This window comes from Canis lupus, chromosome X (assembly GCF_011100685.1).
Source record: "Canis lupus familiaris isolate Mischka breed German Shepherd chromosome X, alternate assembly UU_Cfam_GSD_1.0, whole genome shotgun sequence".
Classification (NCBI taxonomy): Eukaryota; Metazoa; Chordata; class Mammalia; order Carnivora; family Canidae; genus Canis; species Canis lupus.
In genome coordinates this window covers 1,587,861-1,611,708 of record NC_049260.1, presented here as the reverse complement: position 1 = coordinate 1,611,708, position 23,848 = coordinate 1,587,861, and the positions used below count along the sequence as shown (strand labels likewise).

Here is a 23,848-nt window from a genome sequence, read left to right as displayed (position 1 = left end):
TTGCTCTTGGCTGTATGAGGGGTCCAGAGAGATGTGGCCCAAACCCATGTTTTTTTTTCTTGGTTCTTGGTTCTACAAGATGAGCGGAGAAACATGCCCAAACCCAACGGCCCTTGGATATGATGAAGAAACAGCTCCTTTGTCTCTCCTTATACTTTTATTCTTCCCCATAAAGACAACACATGGATAGACCCAAACATTGAGTAGCCATAAGACCCCATGTACCGGGGGATTCCTGGGTGGCTCAGTGGTTCAGCGCCTGCCTTTGGCCTAGGGCATGATCCTGGGGTCCCGGGATCGAGCCCCGTGTTGGGCTCCCGGCATGGAGCCTGCTTCTCCCTCTGCCTGTGTGTCTGCCTCTCTCTCTCTCTATCATGAATAAATAAATAAAATCTCAAAAAAAAAAGTGTACTGAACATCTTCAAAATGTAGCTTTGGGGTTGTTCAAATGACTAACGTGCAGGTTGGAGGTATAAAAATCGACACGACTTTCAGGACCGCATCAGTTTCTGGTAGACTTCTATTCAATTTCTGGTCAAGTGTGGATGCCTACTTTCAAGGATGAGTCTGGTTGGGAGACGGTAAAGTGGGCGGCAAAGGAAAGAGGTGGTGAACATCAACGTGGAGAAAGAACCCAAGTGAGTGGTTATGCGTAGCTGAAAAGTGAAGTCCAGGCATGTGACCGGGTCATGGCTTTCACCTGCAAGGCACTAAAAGGTCACCTTAGTGTTGACCTTAGTGTTGCTCCTCTCCATAGACATTAAAGGCTGCAATGAGAGGAACATGAATTATATTAGAAGCACACAACATCCTATGGAGGCACATGGGTGATCTCTTCCATCAAAAGAGATGAGGGAGCTCTTCCCAACCTACATTTCCATCAAGCTGCCTCAAGGCACGAAACCAGCTACAGACACCATCCTCCAGAGCCCAGTCAGCCATGCATTACAGGAACCAACAGCAGTCCCCGACTTCATTTTTGGAAACGAAATATGGTCCGAATTACACAAACTATCAGTCTGAAATGCATTCTGTGTAAACCCCCAAGTCCTAGGACCAATTCCTTCTTTATTCCTCCATTAGAACATAAGATGAAGACAAGGATGATGTCCGCATCCGTAACAGAACTCATACCTGGATTGTCCGCTCATGACGTGCTTGCCAGATGAAATAGAAAGCATTAAAAATTCTGCTTCAAAGCAGATTTTAACTCAAGAGGTAAAGTAACTATGTTGAAAGCAATATGGGTGGCTCTTGATTTTCCTCGGTTACACGTCATCCCCTTGTAGGTAATAATTCATCAGCACAGACAACATGACATTGAACTCTTCTGTTCTTAAAAGGAGTGTCTGTTGGCATTCTTGGAGCATCAGATAAGAAGCAAAGAGCAAAATTTGTTGGTACCATGCTCTTGGGGGGCAGGAACTCATTCAAAGCAGCAGGAAATACATGATTTATGTGATAAGGAAATCATCAGCTTAGATGGAGCTGGTGTCCTCTAAGTGCCTCTTTCTCATTCCTGCACCAATGGTGCCTCTCATCCAGTCCTCACCATTTCCCACCTCTTTAGTATTCCCACCTGGACATTTGGCATCCCCATCTCAAACTCAGGGTTTTCCACCTGTGGATTCCTCACTGTGGCCGCCATCTTTGCAAATGGTGGCAGCTTCCCCCCAGTGGCTTAAACAAAGCAGCAGGAAGTCATCTGCAATAAGCATCCTTTCTCTCCTTTGCATCCCTTCCCCACAACCAACTAGCAGCAAGTCCAGTTCCTTCTACCGGTGGATGCATGTTGGAAGTCCAGGTGTTCTTTGCCATTTCTAATGCTGTTCTTGTGAACATTGTAAGCCACACAGCTGGATGCCACCATCTCCTCTCCTTTCCCTGTATCCTTTGTATTACTTCCTACCAGTCATTGCTCGACCCCTATAGCAGCTGGAGTGATGGCCAAAAAAAGACACACCGTCCTTAACACCCACCGATACCTTTCCTGACCATTAGGTACATCTTATAAGCTCCTGTGCAAGACCCCAACCACCCTTCCCCATTTCACACAGGCCAGCAGGGAGCTGCGAGAAGCCACTCAGTGTTGGTCATAAAGCTTAGTTTTATGCCTTTCCTCCAGCCCTGGATCCTTGCAGTGTCAGCTCCTTCTCACCCTTCAGTGTCAGCCTAAAGATAGCTCTTATCTTAACCATCAGGAGCCTAGGTACAGGTTTATGCGCATCCAGTCCCACCTAAAATTTCAGAGATGCTTCTGATAAGGACTGAAGGTCTTCCAAGAATGCCAGCACCTGTCCTGGAAGAGACTCATGGGGGAATCACCTGCAAGCAGGGCCAGCTTCCTGATGTGAACCCTGGAGTGTCACACAGAAGCTTCTCTTCCAAGCGACGGCCACACCTGGCTAAATGCTCTGCTGTCCTCATCCCCACATCCTTAAGGATTTCGAAAGAAAGAGCCCAGGGTTTTCATTCTGCACTGTAGCCCCTCAAATTACACAGCCCATCCTGACCACGGAAGAGGAGGACCCCAGACTGAACTTGGTCTGTGGTTATTGCTCAGACAGAGAACACACAACGGTGGGATTAGAAGCACAAAGCCTGTCTTTGCAAATATGTGAATTGTGCACATTCCTTACAATTACGTTTTTCGAACGGTTCATCAAGCAGAGACCTCAGTTTGGCTTTAGGGGTGACAGGGCATCTGCATCACTGATTAAAATCCTGCTGAAAAGTAACAGGGATTTCTTTAGAGTGAAGGAAGGATACAAGTGAGGGAGGTATGAGGGGATGTTTGCATTTTCCTAGTGGAAGTTTTGCTTGCCTTTTATCTCAACGTAATAGAAAATTGAGTAGAACATCCCTGGGGAGGCAGCAACAAGCTTTCTGAGTCAGAAACCCATATTTTCCATCCCGATGCCCATCCTACAAAATGCCACCGGAAAACATCCATTGTTCCATTGCCACCATCCAGAGGTGGCTGGACAACTGCCCTTCACCCCAAATCCTCCTCCCCAAGGAATCCAGACAACCTACGCCCATTGCCCTTCTTGAATACTTGGGCTGTTTCTGGAAAACCCACTGTGCTCTGGACGTTCACTCTGGCCAGAGGCTGGGTTTCAATACCAGAGGTCACGTAACACTAGCCCTTGCGGGTCTTTCCCATCTATCAATCCATCCAAGTTGCGATCTCCTTATGAAACCCACTGGCATCTAGAGTCACATTTCATGAGAGATTTGGATTTTAAAATGTCATTCCAGGTAGATGCACTCCTTAGACACGTTACATCCAGGTAGGAAGAGTAGCTGCTAAGGGCAACAAAACACTCTGAAACTACTTGTGTTGCATATCCCACCTGGAGTTACCATAGTTTCCGCAACCCCTTGAACAAGACGGTCTCAAGACAGGAGAAACGGTGCGTCTTTGCTCCACGTTTGCCTGGATTCTTCTAGGTGTCCGATTAATGCTTCACCATAGTCATGATGGATGAGCAAAACACATCACAAATACTACGTGTAATCAATATATTATTGGTTAGAAAAATCCAGATGGTAAATTATGCACGTTGGGTATTTTCTCTCTGACTGTGTCTCTTTAGTTTTTGCTCTCTGCTATTCCTACCAGAAAATATAGGTCATATTCCACTCCCCACCCTGCGCCAATCCCATCAATTGGAGGGATGTGTGTGACATAATTACCCCATAAGACTGCAGAAAGCAAATGGGGGCAAATTTCTTGATCCAGTTGGAGCAGATTCATTGAAAAGGGTGTGAGTCCCTTGCAAATTTGTTTTTCAGGAATAGAGTTTAAACTTATGCTACCTTTACAAAAGAGAGAGAGAAAAAATGGATGGATGAATGAAAGAAAGAAAGAAAGAAAGAAAGAAAGAAAGAAAGAAAGAAAGAAAGAAAGAAAGAATATACATTTAGAAGTTGTTTCTTAGGGATTTGGAGTCAGGGATGCACACAGCTATATTCGTGTGCCCTCTAGTGGTAAAATGAATCTAGTGATTAAAACAATAAAAGATTATTAGCTATCGAGGATGGTGGAAAAGAAAAAAAATAATATATAAAATTTTATTTAGGAGTGTCTGGATGGTTCAGTTGGTTGAGCGTCTGCTTTCAGCTCAGGTCATGTTCTCGGGGTCCTGGGATCGAGCCCCGTGTTGGGTTCCCCGTTCAATGGGGAGCCTTCCTCTCCCTCTGCTACTCCCCCTGCTTCTGCTCTCTTGGTCTCTCCCTCTGTCAACTAAATACATACAATTTTTTTTTAAATTTAGACCATTTTAGGTTCACAGCAATATTGAAAAGAAGGTATGGTCTCCACAAACCAACTTGGAAAAAAGACACTTTTAAGTCCCTAAAAATATCTAGAATTTTGTTTTATTTTATTTTTTAAAGATTTATTTATTTATTTATTTGAGAGAGGGAGAGGAAGAGAATCTCTAGCAGACTCCCTGCTGAGCAGGGGGCCCAACCTGGGGATTGATCCCAGGACCCCAGGATCATGACCTCAGCCAAAACCAAGAATCAGATGCTGAATTGACAAAGTCACCCAAGCATCCCTGTAGAGAGAATTTTATGATTGATAACTCCATTTTGGGACAATGGTTAATCCATGGCCCTTTGGACTAATGGCCAAGGTGTGTGCCATTTTGATCTATGACATACCTCACGTTTTAAATATTTTATTTATTTATTTGAGAGAGAGCTCAAGCATGAGCAGCAGGAAGGGCAGAAGGAGAGAGAGAAGCAGGCTCCCCATTAAGCAGGGAACCCAACACGGGACTCGATCCCAGGATCCTGAGATCCTGACCTGAGCCAAAGGCAGATGCTTAACCAACTGAGCCACCCAGGTGCCCCAGACATGGCTTATATTTTAACTTAAAAGTTTAAATTTTTATTTATTTATGATAGTCACACAGAGAGAGAGAGGCAGAGACATAGGCAGAGGGAGAAGCAGGCTCCATGCCCCGGGAGCCCGACGTGGGATTCGATCCCAGGTCTCCAGGATCGCGCCCTGGGCCAAAGGCAGGCGCTAAACCGCTGCGCCACCCAGGGATCCCTATTTTAACTTAAAAGTTTAAAGGTATCTTCAAAACAGCTCACAGAAAAGCAAATATTGATCTAGCACTGTGCATGGGGCCATGTGCTAAGTCTTTTATAGGAATTATCTCCATGAATCTTCACAAAAGTCCTGTGGTGTAGGTACAGTCGTTATTGGCATTCTGCAAATGGAACCGCTCAGCAGGAAGTGGCCCAAGGACACGTGGCTGGGAGGAGCACAGTTGGCTCTACAGATACCACTGGGTAGAATGGAAAGTGTGTCCTTTGCTGTACACGGCTTCCTTCCTCCTACAGCCTTCAGTTCACAATGTATGACTTGGAACATAGAAGGGACGGAGCTGGGATGAGAGAGGACTTCTGAATCAGGGGTTACCAACCTGTGGTGTAGAGTGGACCATCCTTGGTCGATCCCCTTAATCATTGCACACTCTGTCTCCTTCCCCCACAAAATAAGGGGATTTAGTGAGAAGGTCTTGGAAGATCTCTCTCAGGCTGCTTTCAGCTCAGGTCATGTTCTCGGGGTCCTGGGATCAAGCCCTGCGTTGGGTTCCCCGTTCAATGGGGAGCCTTCCTCTCCCTCTGCTACTCCCCCTGCTTCTGCTCTCTTGGTCTCTCCCTCTGTCAACTAAATACATAGAATTTTTTTTTTAATTTAGACCATTTTAGGTTCACAGCAATATTGAAAAGAAGGTATGGTCTCCACAAACCAACTTGGAAAAAAGACACTTTTAAGTCCCTAAAAAAATCTAGAATTTTGTTTTATTTTATTTTTTTAAAGATTTATTTATTTATTTATTTATTTATTTATTTATTTATTTGAGAGAGGGAGAGGAAGAGAATCTCTAGTCAGACTCAGATCATCTTCTGTGACATCCTAAATTCAAAATGAAACTTCTCACAAGATGTCTCATAAAATAAGGATGTGCTGGGAACTGTAGGAAAAGGAGTAGTGGAGACATGAAACAGCCTTTGTCAATAATCCCTTTATGGACACATAAGGTCCGACATGATTGCCCAGGATCACTTAGAAAAATGAAAACTTTGTTCAATATCCGGTATGAATATGGTTATTTGTGTTTGATAATTATATGTGGGGACTTGGACTTAGCACGGCCAGGAATCTAGTATTAGTCCAACAACACAAGCCATGTTCTCCTGAGCAAGTTACACAACAATTTCCAAGACCCTTATACTTTATTGTATACATAGGAGTGTAGTGGATTGAATGGTCTTCCCCAAAAAACATATGTTGGCATCCTAAACCCTGGTACCTGTGCATGTTTCCTATTCAGAAATAGGATCTTTGCAGATGTTGGGATGATGTCCTACAAATCCAACGACGGGTGTCCTTCTAAGGAGATTGAAATTTGGAGGTGGGCCCACAGAGAGGGAAGAAGGTCACAAGAAGATGGATAGAGGGACTGGAGTGGTTGGTGTGTCTACAAGCCAACAGACACCAAAGCATAGCCAGCCACCAGCTGGGACACACCCACGCAGTGAAGGTTTCTACCCAGAGCTTCAGAGGGATGCTTTGATTTTGGACTCCCGGCTTCCAGCACTGAGAGAGAATGAATCTCTGTGTTTGAAGCCACCACACTGGCGGCGACCTGTTAGGGCAGCCCTCCCAAACTCATGTAAGGAGTCGTACCCAAATCACGGCGGTCCAGTACGAAGAAGAGCCTCCATCAAAGTTCTGGCACAACCTCAGGGCAAAATCAACACAGGGGTCCCTCCCAAGTTTTTGATGGACTACTCTCAACTCGGTTTCATCTGTGGATGAGAATCAATCCTTTCTGTCGGCTTAACGGCTACTTTAGGCTACTTCCTTTCACTGCGTCATGATTTAATCCATTATTATTTTGTCAACTATTCAGTTACCCAGATGGCAATTATTCAATTCACGTTCAATCGTAATTTCAATTATGATGCTTTAATAGTGGCTATTTTTCCGTTCCCCATCAGCCAGTTAGATGCACACAGGACCTTATAGGGAGAGTTTGCTTTGGAGAGCAACAGAGACAATGGCACAAATGGATGCCATCGCGTGTTTTCTAGCACCGAAAGACAGGTTTAGATACACACCTATCACCAAAAGCAGAAAAGAAGTTAACGATAGCGTCACAACCAATGGGCATTTAGTCATCCTGCAATGGTAGATGAACCCACTGGCTCTCCAGTTCCTTCCCGAAATTTTGCAGGTGCCATATTGGCCAACATTGACTGCTCGATCTCAATCATTGCTTCCCCTTATGCCCGCACAGTGGAGGTGCCTCCCTCCGTGTCACACAGGCAAAATGGGAACACTCCACAGCAGGGCTTCAGCCACGGGCTGTCATAATTCAATTCAGACAACTGCTGCTGGACGGGAAGGATGCTTTTCCTGTGTTCCTTCACGGCGTTGGCCACCTGTCTGGATCACGACATCGTACAAGGGCTCTGTGTCCTGTGTCAGAGGTGTGGACTCAGAGGGATCCCTGGTGAGGTCAAAGAGCAGAGGAGGGTCGTGGTAGGTGACTAGTTTGCCGGAACATCGGCAAAAGAGGGTCTCAAAGCAGGCGTGAGCTCCTGGCGGCTGGAACACGGGTGTCACGTAGTGAACCTTCCACACTGCATCACCTGGACAAGAAGAGCCACGTCAGAGACAGCCAACCCACATGCCAACCGACCTTGTGTTCTTCCACCGTCTCAAGCATGTGTCCTGGTCTTTCTCTTGGCCCACAGGTTAATGCTAAATATCATTCAGTCCTTACAATTCAGTACTAAGAAATCAGAATCCCCTAGTAGAACTTTCTGTACGCTTGGAAGCAGCTGTTCATTATGCTTCTCAAAATAGATCATTTCTTCAAGATATCCCCCCCTGTCTAAAGAGTGTGGCTCTTGGAAAGTTTTCCAAGATGGTATTTTCAGTGGTCACCCCAGAATCCAAGGACTGGTCTGGAGGTGGGGGAGGGGGAGAAAGGAACAAAGTTTTGAGAACGGACTTGAGTGACATCAATCTTGGCATCCGCAAGGAGCAGGGGCTGGTGTACTCACTGTCCTTGGGGTGCCAGCGCACGGCGTGAAGGAACGCGCCACAGTAGTGGTAAAGGAACTCATGCTCTGACCGCTGGACTTCACCCTGAAGTAGGGGCATGAGGTTCCAGCCGTCAATCACCCTGCAGACACACACAAAGGACATCAGGCAAAGGAAGTTGGCCAAGTGGCTGTTGGGAGGATGGTCAGTGCATTCCATGACATTTCCCGGGCCCGGAGAGCACCATGCTGACTTTTCTGGAAATCTGTGCACAGTGTCATGGACGCTATATTGTTATGGGAAATCCAGAAAAAAAAAAAAACCTCAGCTTTTACAGTGAAAAATCAAGAAAGAGGGACACGTGGGTGGCTCAGCAGTAGAGCATCTTCCCTTTGACTCAGGGCATGATCCTGGAGTCCTGGGATCGAGTCCCACATCAGGCTCCCTGCATGGAGTCTGCTTCTCCCTCTGCCTGTGTCTCTGCCTCTCTCTCCGTGCCTCTCATGGATAAATGAAGTCTTAAAAAAAAAAGAAAAAGAAAAATCAAGACAGAGGAGTGTGTCAATGCATGTCCATCTAAAGAGCACTGCAGCTCTCAAAAGCTCAGTTTTCTGGAAGACTTTACAAACCAAAATTTCATCCGCAATTGCCTTGCTCCCCTGAAAGGGGGTCTTACAGAACTTCTAAGGGGTGCCCGGTGGCTCAGTCGGTTAAGCGTCCGACTCTCAATTTCAGCTTAGGTCATGATCTCAGGGCTGTGAGATCGAGCTCCACATCGGGGTCAATCTCTGCTTGAGATTCTCTCTCCTTCTTCCTCTGCCCTCCCTTGACTGGTGCACACCCTCTCTAAATAAATAAATAACATATTTTTAAAAAAGAACCTTGGGATGCCTGGGTGGCTCAGCGGGTTGAGCATCTGCCTTTGGCTCGGGACATGATCCCAGATTCCTGAGATCGAGTCCCACATCGGGTTCCTTGCATGAAGCCTGCTTCTCCTCCCTCTGCCTGTGTCTCTGCCCCTCTCTCTGTGTGTCTCTCATGAATAAATAAATAAAATCTTTACAAAAAAACAAACAAAATAAAATAAAATAAAAAAAGAACCTCTAAAAAATCTTATGCTTTCTCAGTTGTATTAGAAAATAGACCTTCTATCATATCAGAAAAAATCAAACCGACATTGTAATAAAAAATACAGTAAATGTCACACGATCCTAAAAATGATGGTAAAAGAAATGGCACTGTGTTTATTCTCAGATACAATGCTTGCCTGTGTTGGTAATCCCTTAGAAAGCTGGTGGAACTAAGTTAGGCAAGGTCACTGGTATAGAATTTTTTTTGGTTAGAATTTTATTTCTAAAAAAAAAAAAAAAGAATTTTATTTCTATATCTCAGCAATGAACAATTGGGAGTTCCATTTTTTAAAAGACCATTTACTACAGCATCATAAGACATGGGATATGGAGAGATATCTTTAAAAAAAAATTTATTTATTTGAGAGAGAGAGTACCAGTGCAGGCAGGGCCAGAGGGAGAAGCTTAGTCGCTGAGCAATGAGCCCAACTCGATACTGGGACTGCAAGATCATGACCTGAGCCAAAGGCAGGCGCTTAACTGACTGAGCCACCCAGGCTGGGCACATAGGATATCTTTTTTTTTTTTTTAATACCAAAATTTTGTGAGCTGCAACTACAAAACACGTGATAACAGAACTCAAAGGAGAGATAAACAATGTTCATAGATTGAAAGACTCAAAATTGTTCAGATCTTGATTTTTAACAAACCAATCTATAGATTTAATGCAATCTCGACCAAGATCCCAGAACGGTCTTGTAGAAAGTGAGAAACGTTTTTTTTTTCTATAGTAGACAACATCGTTAGTCACGAGGGAAACACAAATTTCCACCACCATGAGATTCGACTACACAGTTATTATAATGGTTACCATGGAAAAGAATGACCATACCAAATACGGTGGGAATGCCAAATGGGGCAGCCATTTTGAAAGTCAATAGGACAAGTTTCTCATAAACATATATCAACCCATATTGATAATAGACCAGATTCCCCACTCTTGGGCATTTACCGGAGAGAAATACAACATTGATGTCTACACAAAGACCTCTATGCAAATATGCAATGCAACGTTCATCGTAAGAGCTGAGTTTGCTTTTAGAATCTCACAGAGTCCTTCACCTCGGTTTTCCATTAAAGACTAAAAAAGTGCCGGTAGTAATGATAGGGCATTTTTAGAGCTAATTCTGAAAAAAAAAAAAAAAAACAGATTGATTATATGAAGGAAAACCTTAGTCAGAGCTCAGAGGACATTATTTCTTGAGACTGTAATTCTGCACGACCTTTTATGAGTCTAATACACAGACTATAGCAACATCCCAAAGTCCATAGACTCTACTGAGATCGAGGAAAGCTACTTTTATGACTATGATTGGCTTGGTTGAAAAAAACTACATTTCTGCTAACATAACTATTTTTAAAAAATGGATCATCAGCCAAAATTGATAAATATACTTCTTAGCATAGGGGACTTGTGTTTTGTTATTATTTCATATAAATTCTCAATAAATCCTATTATTGGCTAAAACAAAGGTTAAAAAAAAAGAGGAGATCTTTCTTTGCTGCTGTTTCTAATTTGCTTTGGGCTCCATTCTATTTTGCTTCAGAAAGACTTCAGAAAGGTCCATTGCATGAAGAAGGAAACATTAGAATCAGTCTTTGGGCTTACAAGGGGCAAGTGGCGTTGGGTTGGAGCCACTGCAATAAACTATCAGAAAGTCACCCGCAAGCCTGCCTTGGTTGGTTGTTCCCAGGGACTGGGACTGTGCCATATGAAGGCTGTCCTCCTGCCGGAATTCAAAATAGTCACAACAGAATTACAAGTAGCCCTGGAATGCCTTACCTTCCTGTCAGCCTTCCCGACCTTGCACAGTCCAGTCCAAGGAATCGTTATTCTCTTACATGGATGAGCATTTTACCAGCCACATCCTCATCCCCAAACCTTCCTGTGTCCACTTTTCTCCCCAGTGAAAGCCATAGAGTATCTAGAATGTGCCACGTAGTCATATAGGACCAATAATGCTCAATACACAAAGCTATACTTCCTGTTAATCTAGAGTTTTGTGGCTTTTGTCCCAAATGCTCTGAGAACAAAGATGATGTGAACAGGGGTTATGATTATCACCTGTCCTGAGGGACCGAGCTTCCTGATACAGCTGCTAGCGTGGGGAAAATATCCATTAAACTGGTAGGTTCCTCAATCACTTTCCCAGCTGGCAATCTTCCCGACCAGCGGATGAGTCCCGGAACACGGATTCCACCTTCCCAGCCGGCCATGCCTTTCCCACCTACGAGGTGAGGCAACAGAGGGCCAGTTAGAATCATCGCGGTGGCAAGACTGCTTAAAAAAACAAAAACAAAAACGTACAGTAGCATCAATACAGACAACATGTTCAGGGTCAACCCCATACAGAGTCCTGATGGGGTCAGCAGTACACGTCCATGGAATTACTATTTCTTGGGCTGCTGATGGGTGTTTTTTTTTTTTGTTTTTTTTTTTGTTTTTTTTTTTTTTTTTTTTGCTGATGGGTGTTTAACCGAATAACTCATTGTATTTGAGATGGGGCATGTGCACTGGCTACACTGTCTGCCCCCAGTGCTGTTATCCTGCATATACAGCTGCTTCATTCCCCAACCACATTCACACCATTTGCTCCAAAGTTCTCCGTCAGCCTTTAAAATGAAAGCCGTGCCCTAGAACGTTTTCTGCTCCCTTTCTCTCTCTTTTGGAGATTTACTATCTTCTAATGTATCATAGAATTGACCTACTCTTCTGTTTTTCTTGCTGTGCCTCCCTCCACTAAAATGTAAGTTCCACGAAGGCAGTGATTCTTTGGTTTTGTTCACTGCTGAGTCCAGCGCCCTGAAAATAAACTTAATGGAATCGTGTGGTTCTACACGAACTGATGACCGCAAACCAGGCCATTACAGAGCATGAACCCAGGAGGCAACAATGACCTCAGGACAACAGGCATAGGCCAGGGTCCCCTTGAGTGAAGCAGGAGGAATGGCCATCCTACAGGCTTAATGGAGACTTATTACTTCATTAGATTGCTCCAACTGGAGTGTCAATCACACCAGATGGAGATTCTTTTTTTTTTTTTTTTGGAATGTCCTCATAGGTAAAAATAGAGTTTCAATAATAACGCTTTCCTTTATGGCACATACTTGCTCTCCTAAGCATGCACTTTACTTGTGCCAGCCCTAAGAGAGCAGACACCCACACTCTGCCTCCAGAATGAGGCAAAGATGATCCCATTCATACAAAAATCATTATTCCCTGCTGAATCCATACTATCATTCATGCAAATACAGGCTCAGTTGTTTCGCATTCAGTGGGAAAGCACAAATACTATATTTTCCTCTGGAAGGAAACTTTGAAATCTCTTTCAGTAGATATGACAACATGCACTGAACACTTTCCAGATGATTTTCTTATCTGGAAACACGTCAAGATACACGTCATGGGTCGGGCCAATGCGGTGGCTAACGGGACATGTTTTCATGGACTAAATGTTGCACCAGGATACGGGGCTGGTATCTGTGCATTCAATTATGAAACCAAAGACAGGGTTGCTACTTTGTGTGCTAAGTCATATCTTGACAAGAGAGCACCAACACTTCCTTAGTCACCAAGGAGCCTCTGGTTTTTGACGTCTTGGCTCTGGCTACCACATCAGATCATCTACCAACAGCCTTGTACATATGTAATCAATGACTTGGTACATATCCAATTCATTGGCAGAGTCCCATAAAGGCATGTGGTTTCATTAATGCTTTATCATCTCATGGGGTTGCCATGGAGGCTAGCCTCTCATAATGTTGGCAGATTTATACCCATTTCATTGGGTATCAGCCCCTCGCTTTATTTCACCCAGACTCAAGTCAAATGCACTTTTTCACCTTTTCCTGCGTTAATCTGTTCATTTCATGGATTCCCATTATCGTGAGCCCAGGAGAAGCTGACTTACAACCAGACCCCACCCACGAGTGGATCCCCACTCCTCACCTCTGTATATTCCGTTCCACCCGCCACGCTGGGAGTGGCCCACCCGTGACTCCAAATGCCCTCCGTGGTCTGATGTAAAGTAGACAAGCGTGCGGTTCTTCAGATGAAAATTGTCGATAGCATCAAGAATTTTGCCTGAAATAGTAAAAAAAAAAAAAAAAAAAAGGAGGGGGGGACACATGTAACGAAAGTCATTATGAGCTTTGGGCTATGACGCTAGTCCAACTTGCAGCACGTTTGTACGGGAGTCACTGCAGGACTGTTTCTCATCGACGATGCACCTGCTGACGGTGGGTGGTGTGTGAGCTCAAGAAGAGCGACGTTTTCCGAATTCCTCAAGAGCATCTTGTGTTGGACAGATGATTATGTTAAACTAGGAGTGGAAATGGATTTATCCTTTACTATTTTACTATTATCCCTTGTTACATCATTATTGCATAATAATATTTATTTTTATTATTTTATGATGCAGACACCAACATTCACACTTTTAACTTATAAGTTATGTTTAGCTCTTGTTGGTTTTTCTTTGGGGGCTTCGCTGTTTCTGTTCTTGGTTTATACAGACTCCTGTATTAAGGTATGAAAACATGTCACATCGTTGGCAATAGTTCCTCCTTTGGCAAGGAGCGTGCCTCGTCTTTTGCAATCACATTTGTCCCATGGCGTTAGGACCCACCCTAAGACCTCACCATAACTCGATTTCATCGGCAAAGGCTCTATTTCCAAATACCGACACATTCAGAGATTCCAGAAGTTAGTACATGGACCTTTCTTTTGGAGGCTACAAAGCCACGCCCAACACTGACTTTACCCAATATATTCCATCCTTGCCACTCTGACTTGGTTTCCCTCCTTGTATCTTCTCACTGGACCATCTCCATGGTCATCTATTTCTGCTTCCCTGATCTAACATCAAAACTTCTGCGTGTAGTTCAGTGTCGTAAGTTTTATTTTTGATAGCACTTTCTTTGCAACCATAAAAGTGTGTCTGGATCCTTTCTCTTAACTGGCCTCCCATCAGACATCCTTGGGCAATTTAGTTTCTTATCACTTTCTTTCCCCATGTGTACTTCATCGTCATCCTACTAAGGAGCACTCCCCAAGTGAGAGCAATTAATATTTTCATTAAAATCACCTTAAGCCTCGATATTAATTTTGGAATCGTGAGTATTTCATGAGTCACCATTCTCATCCAGAACCTGGTATATTTCCACTTACTAAGGTTTTCTCTTATGAGTTACTTGGATTCAACAAGATCCTTACTTTTTGAACATATTTCTATATATTGGTTGTTGATATTGGACCTGCTACGAATGATACCTATCACCTACTGTATCTTAAAATGGGTTATTTTTAATATAGAGGAAAAGTCTTTTGGTGCATATTTCTAACAGAGAAATATTTTAACATGGACATGTATGTACATAGATATTAGAGTATACACAAGTATAATTATATTATGCTTATTCTAAACTAGGGGTATACTTAATAATTATCACAATAACTTATATATTATCTCAATGCCTATATTATTATTTATATTATTACTATACTATGTATTAAGATAGTATACTAGCAACAATATCATATGCTGATATATGCACATGTTATATAGAACATGATATACTATTACTAAAGACATATGTATACATTATAGTATATTATTATAGTTTACATTATATATTATATATGTGAAGTATATATTTAGGTTGATGCTGGCAAGCATGTAAGTATTGTCATGGTTAGTACCTGATTAATAATTTTTTAAAAGATTTTATTTATTTATTCATGAGAGACACACAGAGAGAGAGAGGCAGAGACACAGGCAGAGGGAGCAGCAGGCTCCATGCAGGGAGCCCGACGTGGGACTCGATCCCAGGACTCCAGGATCAAGCCCTGGGCTGAAGGCGGTGCTAAACTGCTGAGCCATCCGGGCTGTCCTAATTAATAACTGTTTTAAAAATCTCTCAAAACATTGAAAAGAGAGCCAGTTAAAAGCATTGATCAATATCATGCTTAAAGGTACAATATAAAAACTATTTCATTAGTATAAGTTATAAAAGAAGACTTTTTCTGTCATTATTATTATTACTCATTTTTAAGATTTATTTGATTAATGAAATTAACAGAAAACCTAAATACATGTGTACTTAGAATAAGACCTAAGAATAAGACCTGAATAAGACCTGAAGTTGATACTGTTAATGGACATAATTGTCTATCTTGAGAAACCTAGAAAGTGTAATAAAACTATTATTATATGTATATACTATGTAATGTGCCTTATTAATTATAATACTGTATATAATCTATAATTACATAACACAATATATGAAAATATACTAATAGTTATATATTGATAATATATTAATAATATAATACATTACCAATAATGTAACTATATTATATATTATACATAATATAATTATAACATGCAATATGTACACAAATATTTGTTTTATTAGACTACAGTTTTCAGCATAGATAATCATATATTTTATTGTTACAAAGTTAGTTTCAGATGTTTCTATTCTTAGTATTTCAAGAGATTTAAAAATAATAATTACATAGTGGTCATGGAAATGCATAACACCTTTATATAAAAATGAATTTATGTTATAAATGTAATATGTTTCTTTCTAGCAGCAACTGAAAAAGATCATATAAAAATGTATAGATATGAATGTATTTATGCAGTCATTGGATTTGTATCATACAAATTTACATTATATATTTATTATATGGTATATATATTATATATTATCATGTTTATTATATTATATATTATAGATATTATATAAGACAAATATACACAAATATTATAGATACTGTATAGTACAAATATATATGTACACTTTTCAGTTGCTGCTAGACAGGTGCTAATAATTTCCATGGGTACTACCTAATATTTTTTTAAAGATTTTATTTATTTATTCATAAAAGACAGAGAAAGAGAGAGGCAGAGACACAGGCAGAGGGAGAAGCAGGCTCCATGCAGGGAGCCCGATGTGGGACTCGATCCTGGGACTCCAGGATCACGCCCTGGGCTGAAGGTGGTGCTAAACCGCTGAGCCACCCAGGCTTCCCATTACCTAATTATTTTTTAAACTTCTCTCAAAGTTACTTGACATTTGTAAAGAATAGAACTATGTTGGAAACCCTAGAGATTTCTGTGATGCTGGAAATAGATGTATCATATTTAACATTTTATATATGCATTTCACACACGTGTCTTGGTATTTGCGTGTACAGGTAACTCTCAGACAGATTGGCAGTCTCCTGGGCTCCTGCAGCCCTGTCCAGGGGAGCCGCCGAGTGCACCTGCACAACCTCGCACACAAACAGCCCAGAATCCAAATCCTAGACATCATCACTTTTGTGCAAACAGGTCCAGCCAAGCCTCTCCTCCTGCTGCCATGGCTTATCTGTCTGCCTCACCTTGGACACTCACCCTCTCCTCCCAATCTGGAGGAACCTGCTCTGAGCTACTGAATTCACCAAGACTCCTGTTGGACGCATGACTAATTAGGCCCCAGAGGATTTCCCCTGGGTCAGGTAGGGAATGTCATTTGCATTGGAAGCCTCCATCTGGGTTTGAGGAAGCAGGAAGCCAGGTGGAGGGTGGGTAGGTGGGAGTTTCCGAAGCTTTCCCAACACCTGTGAAATGACAGCCTGTAGGAGTCTGAGGGGTTATGGAATGCTTCAGAAGAACCTAGCCATGTTTCCTCATTTCTGTCCATCTCTGTCAGACCCTCCACCAGCACCACTGAGCTAGCGAATAGGAGTGAGTGGGTTCTGATTCTGGCTCCTCGGGGCATGACCTATAACCTGGAGCCAGCCCACAATATCTCATGCTTTTGTTTCCTCATCTTCCAAGGGGAATAACAAGGATGAGTATGATCCCCATCTCCTAGAATGTTTATGGGGATCAATCCAGAACACACCGGAGCAGTGCATGTCATATGAGTCAAGCCGTTTATTCGATCAATAGATCCCCCTGTTTAACCATTAAGAGTGCACTTTAACAAATGTATTAGTATGATATCCCAACCAGGACCCAATAAGTGATTTTTATTCTTAGTATTTCTGAAATCACATGTCGAAACAGATGATTATTTGTCCTGAAAGCTCAGTTCTGCCTGGACAGACAAACATACCCAATCCATGGGTCCCAATGGCTTATGAATTTCAGGCACATTCTTTGAAAATGTGGCTTTCAAATACCCGGCATGTCTGCAAAGCTTCAGCGCACCCATGGGGAGGTGTGTCATCACCTGAGGACCACGGAAAAAAATCCCATGGGGATCAAACCCCAGCTGGAATACCTTATTTGCTGCATTAATGCCACATCATTTGTTATATTAACTTAGTTTGCTAACTTTGTCTTGATTTAAAATTTTAAAGCAAATAGGATTCTTTTGTGGTCTTTGTCTGTTTTTAGTGATGACATCCTGACTTGGCGTTCTTTACATACTTCACACACCCAGACACACACACACGTGCTTACATAAACATAGACATATGTGCCTATGTTTAGTCAAATAGTATTTATATTTTAAATAATTTTTAGGAACACCTGGATGGCTCAGGTGGTAAAGCATCTGCCGTCGGCTTAGGTCATGGTCCCGGGATCCTGGGATGGAGCCCCACATCAGGCTCCCTGCTCAGTAGGGGTATCTGCTTCTCCTTCCCCCGGCTCTTCTTTTCTCTCTCCCTCAGTCTCAAAGAAATAACTAAAATCCTTTTTAAAATTTTTAAAAAATAATTTTTAAATGTTTTCTATATTTTTAAGACTGTGAATTGACAATATTGTTTGGCTTCCCTTTGCTCAGGCTTGAATTCTCTCTTTCTAAAAAGATCCTATTTATTTGTTCAAGAGACAGAGTGAGGGAGCAGAGGGAGGAGCAGAGGGAGAGGGAGAAGCAGACTCTTGTGCTGAGCACAGAGCTCAAGACAGGGTTCAATCCCAGGATCCAGAGATCACGACCAGAGCTGAAACCAAGAGTCAGGTGCTCAACCGACTGAATCAGCCAGGTGCCTCGGTCAGTCTTATTTCTCTGATTACTAAAATCTATTTCATGCCAACGTCCCACATTTGGAGGTTGTTATAACCAAAAGCCTGCCAACACACGAGGCCAGCCCCATGAGCTTTTCAGCCATCCTGTCGCAAAACTGGAACCTGATTTGCTCAGTAATATACGTACCATAGAAACACTGAGAGCTCCATGGAGAGGGCAAGCATTGAGTGTACTTTTGTGCTGACTTTGCTTAGGACTTCCACTTGCGACCTCGTTGGGGCAGCCCTGGGGGCCGTGTCTGGGTGTCCTGAACTATCAAAACATAGAGTTCCCATCTCTGTAGGTCCTGCCACTTACCCACCATGGAGTCCATCTCCTGCACGTTGTCCCCGTATAAGCCATGCTTGCTGGTGCCAATGAACTCGGTTGTCGTGGGGAGAGGCACATGTACATGCAGAAAGGTAAAAACAAGGAGGAAAGGTCCTTCACGGTTCCTGGAGGGACATCAATCACTTAGCATATTGAGTTTGCAAAGTGTGGGGAAGTAGATCACATCATTTTTTTGTCACACCCTGTGTCCGTCTGTCCCCAATGCACCCCAAGAGAGCAGATGCACACATGAGGCAGAAACCATCCAGGATCCCCTAGCATTTGGACTGCTCCCCAAGGACACATGTGGGACAGCTAGATTCCTGAGTAGCCCCACCTGGCACGACGGAGTCATAAGCCCATCCAGCTCTTTGGCACACCTTCCCATGGCTAATAAAGTCTCTCAGGCCACAGTAACACCTGACAGACCCAAAGGGATGGTGGCTCGGGAGTGGTTTCTTAGATATGCCAACTCTTTCACAACCCCCAAGCAAGCATGGACAGAAACATCTTGGCAACATGTCTCCACACCTTCAGATATCCTGTGAGGACATAGGAAATGAGGTTGGCCCACTTTGAGCTGTGATGATCCACAGGGAATGTAGGTCAGCAGCTAACCAGAGCAGCACACGGCACAAATGACTGTCTTTGGGAAATTTCTACTCTGAGGACATATCATGGTGTAAAGAACGATGGAAAAAATGAAAAAAGAAAGTTGCGCTGTGGAGAGCTGGGTTGAATGGCATCTTTCCACAACTGATGTCCACCAGAAAGCTCAGAAAATTTCTGCTGTGTTAAGCCTCTCGGTTTTTGGCACTTTTTAATGGCATCACTATGAAGCTGACGCACATCGTACTGAGGATTGAGATGATACCTATGTTGCTTTATGTAGCAAAAGGTAATCTGCAGATGGGATTAGGTTCAGGATCTTGAGATGGGGAGATAAGTCCAAATTCTCTGAATCACAAAGGTCCTTGAAAGCAGGACCCCAATATGGTCAAAATCGGACAAAAATAGTGTGGATAAGTGATAACCGAAGTAGAGATGCAACCAATCAGCTATACGCCAAGGAAATACTGCAGCTTCTCCAATCTGGGATGAGAAACAGACTTCCCCTGAACCTCCAGAATGGGCTAGTCCTGCCAATGCCTCGATTTTAACCGTGTAATGAGAGATTCAGATTCTTGACCTCCAGTACCATAAAGTAATACATTTGTGTTGCTTTAAGCCACTCTCATTTGCAGAAACCTGTTCCAGCAACCATAGGAGACTCACACACTCAGAATCCAGATAAAAGCAATTTATAGCATCTGTGAACCTACGCCACATGCTCATGGCCACATTATTAATCAGTGGAGTGAGCTTCTGAATCCTCATAGTCCCCATTTCTTTTCAGTATGGTACCACTGTGGATCACAAAGAGCTTCTGAAAGTCAATGCAAGTTTTGGTGATGGAAGTACATTTTTCACACCCCAGTATTTGTTCATGATGTACTAATGTAAACAGTAAGCAACGCCCTGTGCGGGTGTCTTCAGACTTAAAGGGGCTCACAGAATGGAATAGAATCTCTCATCTTGAGCTCTTGGTGTGACAAATGCCACCTCACAACATGCTAATGTGTCCCTTTGCAAAACATCTGTGCTTCTGTGCATATGGAAAGTAGCAGGGAATAAAGAGCTTGCCGTGAATGAAACCAGCCATTCCATTGCATCTACAATGCAAAGATGGTTTAATCTCTCACAGACTCTAAATTTGTATTGTGCCCACCTTGGCTATAAGGTAAGGACCAAGCTAGATACAAGTTGCCCAAGAGCCTTTACACCACCAAACAGTGCTATGTGCCAAACACACCAGCTTACAGATCCCTACCCCAGGATGATCTCAGCCTCAATGATGACACCTCCAAAGACCTTATTCCCAAGATCACCTGCTGAGTTTCTAGGTATACATGAATTCTGGAGGGATGCCATTTAACCCAGATCATCATGATACAACTTTTTTAAAATTCATTTTCCCCTTTCTTGACATTGTGATATTTATCAGAGCACAAATTTTTCAGAGTGGCATTTGCATTATGTGCTGCCCTCATTAGCTGAGGGCCTATCTTCCTTGTGCTTGAGCTTCATGCAGTAATGCCTGGCCACTTCTTCATTTCATCCTTGTTCACCTTTGAAGATTCAGTCAACATATCTTCTCAAGTATGGCTTTCCTGATATCTTGGAAAATCCCTACAGTTTGGACTGATACCACCCTGGATTTATGCCCACTAGCTTATTTCTTATCATGGGCTTGTACATATGTGATCATCAATTATATCAACTTGTCCCTGACATTCAGACCCCAGGATAGCGATCGATAAAGATAAAGCTTCAGTCAATGTTGCAATGGCCAATAGAAAATGTGTTCACATTCTCTCTCTCTTTTTTTTTTAAGATTCATAAAGTGAAGGCCCATAAATGTGGCTCCTTTGGAAAGTTTCCAGCGACTTTGTTCTGCATGCATTGGGCCTTATAATGATCACCACTGACCTCAGCTGAATAATACCCTTTACATATCTCATGCTCAATGATAAGCCCTCTGATTTTAACTTCTCAAAGAGATTTTTTGCCTAACAGGAAAACAGCACAGTGACCAACTTACTCTGCTATCTAGTTTCCTGGTAAATGCATTTCCCACTGTGCATTAACATGCAGACAATATAATTATTAATTATTAATATTATTAACCATAAATTAATAAGCCAGATTTCTAAGTGTGAGTCTACCTGCTTTGGTCTGACCAAATATGAATTTCAAGGCCAATGGAGAAATTGTGATTTTAATAACAAAAACTCAAACGAGATGGCCCCCCTTAGGTACTACCTAAAGAGTCCAACTGGCATCCAAAATATACGGTATTGTATTGTCTAGTCCTAACTAGTAATATTCCATTTCTTTTCTCAGTATTGTTCAAAGCATGACCTCTTATTTTTAAAAAATACTAGTTCTGTTAACTCTGTCTTAAACCCCTTAAAATACATGGACTTTTAAAATTATCTTTACCTTTCCATAAATGAAATTGCCTCCTTCACCATGATGGAGCCAGCTCGCTCTGCCTTCATGGGCTGTTCGGTGATATCGTGCTCCCGCATGAGGAGGCAATCCCAGTACAGAGGAGATTTGTAACTGGAGAACCAAAAGTAGCCCAGCAGAAAAATAAAAAGAATCATACAGAAGATGAGGGACCAGGGAAGAGAGACCAAGCGACTCAGTTTCCCCAGGGCGAAAGTGAGTGCAGCAACAGCGACCAGCTGCACACAAAGCCATATTTTGCTCCTGATGGCTAATTCTGTGTCACGAGAGGGGTCTGGCCAGCAGGGGTCAATCAGAGTGAATGGCATGCCATAGTAGTAATCAAACCCATAATGATACGGATGATGGCACTGGTCATATCGGGACTGGCAGTTTAAGCCTTGATGCCATTTGCCTGAAATTACAAACAGACAAATTAAGCATAGTATGCTCACACACCATGAAGATCACATGAGCACTCTTCATTCAAAACAGACGACTCATGCACAAAAATGGAGCAGCAAATAGTTTTCTTTTGCTTAAAAATGTGATTTCAGGACCTGATTCACTTTTTGCTCTCTTTTGCTTCACAGAAATTTGTGTTAAGAACTCATGGTGAGTGACAAGATAGGACGAAAAATAAAGGGAGGGAAATACAGTTGTGAGTTTGTAGCAAGGATGTGAACTGGGCCAGTTTCTCCTCAACAGAAAGAAAAAAAGTCATAGGCACAAAGATGAATACATGACAGGGACAGGATAGATTATAGCTGGTGGATAAACTGGTTAGTAGGTAGGTAGATAATCGATAGATAATGAGATAGATATGATATAAGATTGATGGGCAATAGGGAAGATGGATAGATAGATGATGATAGATGATAGATAGATGATAGATAGATAGATAGATAGATAGATAGATAGATAGATAGATAGATAGAAGATGGATGGATAGATGTAAATTATACCTACAAAGATAGATAAATCTTAGAGATAAGATAAAAGACACATGATGAATAGATAATGAATGGGTGGAGATGATAGATGATAGATGATAGATAGATGATAGATGATAGATAGATAGATAGATAGATAGATAGATAGATAGATAGATATGATGGAAGATAGATGGGGCATGTGTACACATATGCATAGGTGGATAGATTGATAGATGAGGATGAATAGATGGGTACACTGATAACATATGGATATAGATAGATAATAGATAGATAGATAGATAGATAGATATAGATGAATGATGGAGGATGGATCAAGCATGGATAATGGATGGTTGGATAGCTCACTGGATGGAAACCCCAGGTCTACCACTAAAGTTCACTGAACTTTATTTGATAAAACTTGCCAAGCTTTGAATGGTAACAAAAAGATCCATGGGCATCCTATTGGGATGTGGACTCGAAGAGAGTATGGGCATGTGTAGCCACTAAAATGTTAATAGTTCTCTGCATGGAGTAAGGGCCACATGGAAGATGGACATACTCACATCTCTGAACACCTGAGAGGGTAAGCAGATGAGAGGCAAGGCTAGAGTCGAGGTTTTTCTGTCCTGACCTCCATTAAGACTGTCTTCTCTTATCAATGTCAAATTGGTTACAAAAATTGATTAAAAATAGCATGTTATTTTCATGCCAGTTGAAACCCAGGCTCTCAAATAGGGACAGTAGGTTTAGCTTCAAATTAGTCATCATCGGTTGAAGTCTATCATCTTTGGCAGTGAGAAAAAAGACATCCGTACAACATCGATGGTTCCATTTTAATGATAATGGGGTGAGCAAGAGAACTTATACTGAGAAAATATACACGCACAGACAGGCTGACAAATTTGATCGTATTGTGCAACATTTGCATCAAAACATCTCCTGTGTCTCTCATCCTTGGGAAGAAGCAATTACCTTATCTTTGAAGTTAGGGGGGATGGGTTATTCTCAGACATCCCTTCTGCCTGTAAGTTATCAATGATTCTGTCAATATGCAATGCAATTAACTAGAGATCATGATTCTTACCATCCCACTGCAGTGCAATTAGGAGACTAACTGGGGATTCAATCATTGCCAAAAGAGAGCAGCATTATCGTCTCCTCTACATTGACTCTCTCAAGCTGTAGGAGTGGTGCAAGGGGGAGCTAACCCAGGGGGACAGACTGGAAGGAGCCAGTGGAAACTTTCTGGGACAACCTAAATGCCCCTTATCTTGATTTGGGTGACAGATACAGGGTGTACATGTTTTTTA

At 42.3% G+C, this 23,848-nt stretch overlaps 1 protein-coding gene across 1 annotated transcript in view; it reads right to left on the bottom strand.

Moving 5' to 3' along the window:
* Positions 1-6,977: 6,977 nt before the first annotated feature.
* ARSF (arylsulfatase F) overlaps positions 6,978-23,848 on the bottom strand; it is a 31,718-nt gene continuing 14,847 nt past the window's right edge. The window contains 7 exon segments of the mRNA XM_038586735.1: positions 6,978-7,479; positions 7,481-7,683; positions 8,101-8,222; positions 11,276-11,438; positions 13,160-13,294; positions 18,538-18,674; positions 21,592-22,015. Coding sequence (XP_038442663.1) covers positions 7,315-7,479; positions 7,481-7,683; positions 8,101-8,222; positions 11,276-11,438; positions 13,160-13,294; positions 18,538-18,674; positions 21,592-22,015 — 1,349 coding nt within the window. The 3' untranslated portion in view covers positions 6,978-7,314.